Source organism: Chelonus insularis, unplaced genomic scaffold, assembly GCF_013357705.1.
Source record: "Chelonus insularis isolate UGA/USDA-ARS -01 unplaced genomic scaffold, ASM1335770v1 contig_121_pilon, whole genome shotgun sequence".
In the NCBI taxonomy this organism is placed as follows: Eukaryota; Metazoa; Arthropoda; class Insecta; order Hymenoptera; family Braconidae; genus Chelonus; species Chelonus insularis.
The window spans coordinates 1-10,064 of NW_023276363.1; the positions used below are offsets into that span (position 1 = coordinate 1).

Here is a 10,064-nt window from a genome sequence, read left to right on the forward strand (position 1 = left end):
CAACTTGAATCAAGTGAAGAGCACGACGAGAGACGTTAAGAAGCCGAAAGGCTAACGTTACGGGGGAAACCGAGTAGGGCCGACACTCGTAACAGGCGATACACTCAAATATGTCGGAGACGCTGAATGGTTTTCCAACACATCCTCCCGTCCTTCACATATGTGCGTCAGTCCAAATCTCAAATACAAATAGATATGTTTACAAAGTATATATGAACTTTTTTATTTTAGTAACAATAACACAGACTGTAAAATCCAGTTATAGGAACAGATTCAGTCGTGTGGTTCCTTGGCTTTTGCATTGGTCCGTCTCATTAACGGTCTGATTTTCTCCAGCTCGTTTTACTCTCATTCGTTAGATTGATCAGATCCATGTAAACCCGTTAAAATTAAAAAACAAAATTAATTTAATTTTTTCAAATGTTTCCAGTCGTTAAAATTCGTTCACGCAAGTTATGTCAACCGTCTTTGTTTCAACACAATTTTTTTCTGTCGTCCGTTTTTAAAAAAAAGTCCCAATAGGGAAGAGGTTTTTTAAGTAATAGATCTTGCCTATTTGATTCCTTTGAAGGAAATCCAGCCCTAGTTTTGAATGAGTATTTCTTTTTTTCTTTCTAAACAACACACTGCTTTCACATAATGTTCTCTCAACTGTTTTCAGTCATAAATGTCCTCAGCGTTATTTCCCATTTCCACCACTCGTCCCTGTGCCACTCCGCCGTCAGCTGCTTTTTTTTGGTTTTGGCACACCATGTTGCCTTGGAGGAAATGAATTGATCCACGAATTTTATTTTAAGAGAATTGTTCATAGCAATCAACATCTTGGACTTTGGCTTCGCTCATCGCAAACGTATTCTGGCCTGACAAGTCGATAGTGCTACATAATTTTGTTTATGAGACTTCCAGGCTATGTGTATCTCCATACAGTTGTATTAAAAATCCACTCGTTGTGATGGAGCCCTTTGCAATCAGCAAAGCTAGCATCCGAATACGCTCTTAGATCATCCTGATTAGACAAATATTCAGTCCTACATCCGTCGTTCCTTTTAAATATCTAAAACACTCGTTTCAACCATTTTCCAGTCATTATCCACTGGATTTATTTGATTGTCTACTTAGCACATTGACTGCATAAGCTATATCTGGTCGTGTTGCACCAGCCAGATACAATAGACTTCCAACAGCTTCTCTATACGGATATTTTCATTCGTTTTTTGTCACTGTAGCAAGCTCTGGATCCCTCACTCTCTTCTCTAAGCTTTCGTTCTTGTGGCCGCCTGTGTTGTAATCATAGGAGTTTTTCTGTGGATGTGATTCTGAAAATAATTAAATCTCTTCAGTATCTTCTCTATGTACCGTTTTTGATTCAGGACCAATATTTTATTTTTCCATCTCTTTCGTGATACTATACCAACCCAAAAATTCTTGGTACACCTAAATCTGTCATTTTTAAATTCACTTTTAAATCGTTCTCACTTCTTTCAGTTATATATCTCTCATTACTTGCAAACTAAAATATCATCAACGTACAACAGTAAAATCAAAACTCTTAGTATTCCGCCAGGTAAACAAACATGGTTCTTCATTGCAATTAATCAGGCTATACTAGAGCTACTTTCTGTAAAACCTTTTGTTCCAACGTTTTGGACTTATTTTCACACCTATAACGCTCGTTTAGTTTGCATACTTTCTCTCGTCTGTCGGTATCACTTATTTCAATTCCATCAGGTTTTCCATGAAATTTCCTCATCAATCGTCCATTGAGAAAAGCAGTTTGCACATCTAGCTGACAAACTTCCAGATCATATTTATTCTAATGGCCAGCACAGCTCGAACTAGGGTAGTCTGGACACGAGCATAAGTCTCTTTCAGCTCGTAGGGACGTTTCTGTCTTGAAACCTCGTATAAACCAGTCTTGCCTGTGTCTTATTTCACCATCATCTTTACTTTCCTTTTAAATACCCATCGAGAATCATTATTCGCTCGTTTACCATCACTCGTTAGTTTTGGGTCGATCAATGATTCCCACACGTTATTTTCCGACATTGATTTCAACTCATTATCTACTGCTTCTTTTCCAGTAAATAGATTCACTCGATGACATGGCTTGTCTGTAGTAGCAGGATCCTCATTTATTCTTGCCAGCATTGCACAATACATTTCATCTTCTAGGTTTTCTATTTTTCTATCATCGTCGTCATTTAGTTTAGATGTAAACATAATTTTACCTTCAATTTCTCTATTTCACTCATGCTCTAATTCACTCTGCCCATTATTATTTGTTATTATTGTTATCACTCGTCACATTCGTGTCCTGTTATTACAGTGATTTTCCTAGGTCTTCCCTCTTTTTCTTTTTATTGGAATCTCTCCCTCCGTTTTTAAACTTATCAGTACATTCGTTATATTTTCAGAGGAAATTCCACAACAAACCATTTGTCTTTTTCTTTTCTAGTTTTCCACTCTTCAATTGGCCAGTTTCTAATGCTGTCTTTAGTCCGTATTGTCGCCATAAACCAATTTCTCGTTAAATCGCACATCTCTGCTCTCGTAAAATTTTCCTTCTTCAGGTTTTTAAAAAATTGGTACCCAGTGGGGAGTATAGCCAACTAACACCACTTCGTCTTCCTTCGAACGGAAAACTTTGGTCCAGTCTTCCGTTGAACTTTAAATGTAGGGCAATACAGCCAAACGTTTAAGTTGGTTTATATCAAAATATGATTTGGTTGCAAATCTACTCATAGGAGTTATCATGTCATTTGCTTTTATGAGGGGTCCTATTATAGGCATAGACAGCTGCACTCAAAGCCAAAATCCCCACATGTTCTCGGGGTAATTTTGCATCATACATGTAGGCTCGCACCTTCTTCTGTATAGTATCTGATTTAAACCGCTCTGCAACACCGTTATGTTCAGGGGTATCAGGACTAGAGACCTGTACTCTGCACCTAATTTATTTAAAACCTCTGTCGTATAACCACCTTTAAATTCAGTTCCCTGGTCAGAGCGTAAATAGCACACTTTGGCATCTTTTCCAGCAGATTTCGCGCACTCTTCACAAATGCTTCAAAGCAAGCACCCGTATCACTCTTAACTTTCATCGCATATGCCATTGCCAATCGCGAATAGTCATCAATGAATACAGATATAAATTTGTATCCTTTAGGATGAGAAGGTGGACTAATTGGTCCCATCGTATCTGGAATGTATAATCTCAGTGGAGCATTCGCTCGTCTACGCACTGTTTTAAATGGCAACTTGTTTATTTTAGAAACCATACAGATCTCACAATCCATGATCGATTGATCGAACACGATCTTCTGAAGCTCTTTATTCTCGGTAATTTTCTTGGCAATGCCTTTAAATAATTTACTGAAGCATGCCCCAGCCTGACGTGCCATAACATTGCTTTGTCATAATTTGTTTTATTATTACACTCGTTTAATGGAGATTCAATATCTGTTGTTTCTGTTACTGGCAATTCATTTGGATCGTTAATTTTCCTATCCCATATGGTTGTTTCAAAGTTAAAGTTTTGATACATTTATTTTTCATGTTTACATTCTGATCATCAGTGATACTTGACTCAGTGTATCCAGTCAGAGTATTACTATTGGTCTTCCTTTCTCTGTCTTCAGTCTGTACTTTGTTCTCACCATTCGTTCACTCGTACCTCTTCACACGCTTCCACTCGTTTGTTTTCACCCGTTTTCTCTTGCCTGCTCTCATCGTTTCCACTCTTTCTGTACCGTCTATCGTCTCATCTGTTGTTTTTGATTTCTTTGCTCTCGTACACTCATTATCATTTTCGCTCATATCTGTTCGGTTAATAAATTTTCCTCAGCACTCGTTTTGTCTTCTGTCGCAATGTTTCGCCACATACATCTTGCTTCATTTACAGTTGTTTTGTAATCACTCGTCAAGTCAGCTAAAATATATTTGTTAGATCTTTCGCATATATTACTCTCGTTTCCAGCCGTATCTCGATTGATTTCCAGTTCAATAATCCAATAGGGTTTATTATAAACACCTGTAATGAATAGCTCATTCGAGACTGGATCAAATATATTTATCCTTTTCTTATCTAAATATATTGCTAATCCCATTTCAGCGAATTTTCTCAGGGACATAAGATTATCAGAAAGAGCCTCCGCAAATATAACGTTATCAATTTTCATAACTTTGTTATTGTCCAGGATTACTTCAACCTGGCCTACTCCCTCCGTTCTCAGGTCCGCTGAAGGATTTTTATTAGCACATTTTATTGTACCGTAGTCTTTTACGTCCAGGGTCTTAAAAATTATTCTAGAATTTGTGAGATGTTCTGTCGCACCTGAGTCGGCTAAGAACTTGGCTACTAATCTACCTTCGTTATTTACTCTTTCTCTATCATCATTATACTCGTGTAAATATCATCGTTTCTTAACTTAGAGTTAATATCAGCCAAGAATGACTTACCCTTGCAGTATCAGCTGATTTCTTATTCCCCATCATTATTTGATTTGGGCTGTTTGAAGTTCTTATTAACATATTTGTAGCCACCTCGACCTTTATTTTGATTGAATCTGCCTCTCTTTGTAATTATAACCTCTCGTATTATCGTCATTTCTCCTTTTCAATGTCTGTCGTCTGTCGTTAATCTGTCCAGATTTTTGTAAGTTTTTATTGTAATTATACCTGCCATTACCTCTTTTATAAACTCGACCACTCGTAGATCCTTGCTTCTTTAGTCTTTCCTGTCTTTGAGGACACTCGTCAGCCTTATGGTTTGTGAACTTATTACACTCGTAACATTTCACAACACCTGTTCCTTTTCGGGGGCAATCATAACTGATATGACCAAAATCAGAGCACTCATAACATCTCGCACTCGTACCTTTCTTAACTGTCATTGCTGCTCTGGTCTCTCCTGATTTTGTCTGATTTCGATTTGCCTCTGCCTGCATCAAAAACATTTTCAGACTCTCATAATCTAAACCCTTACCAGTCCCACTCACTCTTATAAACTCAACAGCTTGAACAGAAGGAACCGTGGTCATAATAGCATTATAAAATGTGTCGCGTTTTTCCTCCTCAGAAAAGGTCGCAGTGTCTGAGATATTCCCATAATCGCGTATGCAGTTTTCAAACCTTTCACAAAACTCAGAAGCACTCTCTTTATCTGGTGAATACTGCATGGTGTGAAAATTCCTTCTAATCATACTAGTAGTTAAATTCACCTCATATCGTTTTAATTCTTTTATTTTATTTAGTATTTCGACAGGATCTTTTAAATGAGCTACCTTTGTGTGATAGTATGACTCTAAACGATTTATGAGAATATCACGCACTTTGAATTTATGTTTTGTCAAAGTATTTGCATCATAATTTTTAGTCGGTTTTCACTCGTGTCAATTACATACAATAGTTCAAGCGATCTCAATTCTGAAGAAAAATAATCGTAAAAGTATTCAAATTTCGTTTGATTAGTTAATTTGTAATCTCGGCGCGTACCCACATCTTTACTTATTATCTCATACTTTATTGCATCTTTAACATCATCAGCTCTAACGTATCTGTCGTCATTCTGTCTTACATTGCTATTTAAATTGTGACCACTCGGTTTCTCCCAGATTGATGTCTGAGCTTCTGTTCTGGGTCATGCAACTCACATCAGGTTCACACTCTTTTACCTGTTTTATATACACTCGATTTTCTCTACTTGTTTACCCAGATCACTCATATTTTGTCGGTTACGACATAACTCTTCCATAATTTCTGATTGCCTTTTCTCCCATGCTTTTCATAGTTCAGTTAAGCTAGCCAACATTTTGGACTGCTGCAACAGCATATTGTCCATGGCATTGAAGCAAGGTATCCAGGCAGTCGCCTTTTCGTCAGTCTTTTGTTTAGTTTCTGAATTTGTGTCATCTAAACAATTTTTATTGTCAGATTTATTCAATAGTTTAGGAACGTTAAATTTCTTTAGAGATATTTTTACCGGTTTTGTCTCAATTATTTTAGGTAGACCTTTACCTTTTGTCTCAGTGGCCAACTGAGTTATATTATCTCCTTCTACATTATGAATCATAGCTCTCGTTGTGTTGACACTCCTCTTATAACTAGTTCCGTCATATCTAGTTCCCTCGTCACTCTTTCCGTCGTCACCACTACTGTCGTCATTCGTTCTGTCGTTACTGATTCTCTCGTCACTCTTTCCGTCGTCACCCACTACTGTCGTCATTCGTTCTGTCGTTGCTGATTCTCGTAGCCAACCATTGTTTCCTCTACAGGATCAACTATTTCCTGTTTCTTTACAGTACTCGGCAGCACAGCTTTCACACCCTGTTTCTTACATTTGTCCAGCCATACTTCTAGCGCTTTCAACTCCTCTTTGGTAACAAATGTTTTAGCTGCAATATATTGAGAAAGAATAAAATCTGACATTTGGCAGGATTTTAAATCATGTCGTTAGCTGGATCCACCGAACACAAGTTTCTCCAGACTAAGACGAGCAAGTATACATTTACCCGAACACAAGGTTACACATATACAAACTCTACTCTCATACATAGTAGCCAAATGCACGGCACTCAACCACCAAGCATGAGTAATTTGATTTTAATGGTTTAAAAATTATTATTTAGAATGTCTTCAGACATTCATAGGTCTTTTATTATTCGTGCTTTAAATATGCACAGTTACTCGAGATTTTAATAATTAAATTTACGATGCATCTTAATTATAATTTCATTTGTATAGCTATACATATTTTCTTGGAAATATTTCAAAAATAAATAAAATACCCTTCGCTCACCTGCTTTGTACTCAACACTCGTCTGAGTTTTAGTGAAATATAATTTTCATGCAGGGATAACTCAATTTCCTCATTTGGGGTGGTTTGCTTTAAGCATAAACCACACCCTCCAGCTTGACCATAACATTTTCAAATGTCATGTTATCAAGCATTTCATTTAACGTGTCTATTTCAAGAGCTGTAGGAATGAAAAGAATTGTTAGTTTACATGCAAACATATATTTTATAGTTGATCAACTTTTATTTAATTTAGTGTAGCGAGAATTTGGCCCGTAGTTCGAGACAAAGAGCCAGTAATGCGTCTTTCATTTGTTTGTTTATTATTATTTTTTTTTTCATCTACATTCCTTCGCTCGTTGTCTAGCACTCGTTTTCCCGTTCAACTGTCTGATCATGCGCACAACTCGTCAATTGTCGTCACAATGGACTCTCAAATTCCCGCCAAGCCAAACCTCGCCGCACGATCGTGCTTAGTTTTTAATTTATTTGTACTTAATCATGATTTTTTTTTATTTTTATACTAGGCCTAGATTTTAAATAACCTTTATTCAGTAAAATGAACAATGATTTCTTTGTTTTAGCTAAACATTGGACACTCGTTGACTATTTTCCAAACCGTGTCATCACTCGTCAAACCGCCTTTCATTTAATAATGTATACATTAATTTTCTTGTTCATTTTACTTTAAAAGAATTGATACCAACTCGACGACACTGTCGATCCTTCTTTGTCTTTGTTTTCAGCCATTGAAACTGCAAGTCTTCTTTGTTAGATTTTCCAAAATCACTTACACGTTTCTCTATACTACACCTTTTATAATTTAACAAACACTTTATTAATCTGCTCAGTGAAAGCGAGCTCTGGGCCCATAACCTGTTAGAGGTTATGTGGATTTAAACAATAATAATAAGACTTAGTTTAATTAGAAATTAGAACTTTATTTATCAATGAATATATTATTGAACCGTAATAGACGACCAACTTGAATCAAGTGAAGAGCACGACGAGAGACGTTAGCCGAAAGGCTACGGGGGAAACCGATTAGGGCCGAACACTCGTACAGGCCCTATACACTCAATATGTCGGAGACGCTGATTTCCAACATTAAAAAATTGTAAAAAGATAAAATTTTAAATAGAACGTACGAAATTTTAATGATGTCTAGACGTGGGGTTCCATTAAATACAGGGTTTTAAATTATTTCGATGATATTATGACTTTTTACTATTGTAAATAATAGTTTAAAAAGGGGGAATGGCATAAACAAGATGCCTTGGAACAACTTAATCTAAAAAACAAAAAAATTGTGAACCCAATTTCAGATGGGGTTCCACTTCTAGACCTATATTTAGCAATTTCATAATTTTCTATTTCATAAATGACTTCTTTTGAAACACATTTCAGTGGAAATAATTTTTCAACTGTAAGATTTTTTTAAAAATTAATAGACCTGATTCATGGTTAAAAAAAATACTCTGTTAGAATTAGAAAAATTTTATTTTCAAATAAAATTGTTCAGACAAATTTTAAATTCTGATAATTTAATAATGTTCTTTACTTGGCCGATTTATTTGCCAATTTGTCACATAAACATAATTTCACAATCTCTTGTCATTTATAAAAAGATCATAACACTCACCCATTTGGCAATATCAAACCTGTAGTAGTTTGTTGGGAGTACAAAAAAATTACGAAATAAACCATTGAATAATTCGATAGCAGTTTTCTGCTTACCACGATTTCTCTCTTCATCTTCGTTGATGGTTCTTTTCTTCCGACTCACCCATGTCACATATTTGTCAATAATGTATGCAACACTCTGACACTACAAGTCGCCAGACTGGTTTTGAAAGTGCATCAGAATTATATGGTTACACTCATAAGTGTATGTATTTAAATTATCTGATGTGGAGTCTGTCATGAAGAGCGAGTGTCAATATGGGATTTCATTGTGAAACACTACTTACAACGGCATATGTTTTAGTACTAAGAAGTCGGCGACCGCAAAATGAGCTCATTGCCCTTGTCATACTCAGTTATATTTTCAAATTTAAATAATTCTCTAATAAACATTAGATATATTTTTTCATTCAAAAATTTTTTAAATGAATTTTCAAAAACAAATCTAATCATTGATTTGTTTAAAAATAACTTTATAGAATTATTTTAATTTATATGGATAAATTCAATGTAGCTATAGACTAGGGAAATGGAGGCATGCAATGCCTTGGAGAATTGCAACCATCACATTAAAATAAATAACCTATTAATAAATCCAATAATAAATCTTTTAGAGTCATTATTTTATTAAATACTTTAAAATCAATATTATTATTTGCAATTTCTAAGTAACAAATTTTTATAAAAATTTATTTTTATTCTACTAGTAAAAATTTTCACAATGAAACAATCCATAATTTTAGTTCAACTTAACTCTGAGAGAAAAGAAATAAATTTGTTAACAATAGATAGTATTAAGGCATTTATTATTAATGACTTATTTAATCTTGAAAAAAAAAAATTAATCAAAAATACCCTTTGTTTATATCGCGAGTAATCGGACCGGAAACAATAGCAACAGTAGCAAAAGATACCAAATCAAGATCAAGCTGGAATAAAAAAAAGAAGTCAAGTAAGTTGACCAATAAATGAATCTGTACGGGTTAGTTGCGGTCACGAGGGCTCAAGGGAGATACACCTGATGCTTCTGAGTAGTCTTATTTTACTCTTTAGCTTCTTCGAATAGTCGTGCTTCCAATCCAAGCAACGATTAATCGGTCGGTGCGAATGAATGAACCAGACTCGACCCGGTAGCCTCGGTCTACCTATTCCAGTCTATTCGATGACTCGGCCGTCCTTCTCAATCAACAGACACCTCCTTTAACTATATATGCCAAGTTGTGTTTACTAGCCAACTACGCCACACCCCACAGTCGTTGGAGAACGGATGAGTCCAGTGAGTATTGATTATGATGATGGTCTAGTGTCCGAGAATCTATTCGACCTCGACTTGTACCTACTGACCTCACTCACTCTTCAAACTACTCTATCAACGACCTCCTCTTTATTCTTCTTTTTCTCTTCACTTGGACTACATTTTATCTTCTTCAGGTTTGATGTTAAATGTCAGGACAAACAACAAGAAGTGTTATTTATCACAATCGGTTTTTTGAAATGCTTTTTATTTGAAAAATATCAAAAAAAATGTTATTTATGAGAACTACATAATTTACGAATTAATTAGTAAATTAATATCAATATAAATCAT

At 35.5% G+C, this 10,064-nt stretch overlaps 1 protein-coding gene across 1 annotated transcript; it reads right to left on the minus strand.

The window, feature by feature from the left end:
• Nucleotides 1–4,550: 4,550 nt before the first annotated feature.
• LOC118065601 (branchpoint-bridging protein-like) lies at nt 4,551–5,364 on the minus strand. The gene is made up of 2 exons (XM_035080994.1): nt 4,998–5,364; nt 4,551–4,940 (listed from the first exon to the last, which is right to left on the minus strand). Exons 1-2 carry the CDS (start codon nt 5,199–5,201, stop codon nt 4,551–4,553), a joined length of 594 nt encoding a protein of 197 aa, XP_034936885.1. The 5' UTR covers nt 5,202–5,364.
• Between the last annotated feature and the right edge of the window lie 4,700 nt (nt 5,365–10,064).

Excerpts from the sequence above, each read along its gene's own strand:
- LOC118065601 (XM_035080994.1), bottom strand. The coding sequence starts at position 5,201 with ATGATTAGAAGGAATTTTCACACCATGCAGTATTCACCAGATAAAGAG. Across the intron at positions 4,941-4,997 it reads AAGCTGTTGAGTTTATAAGA|GCAGAGGCAAATCGAAATCA; the intron begins GTGAGTGGGACT and ends TTTTTGATGCAG.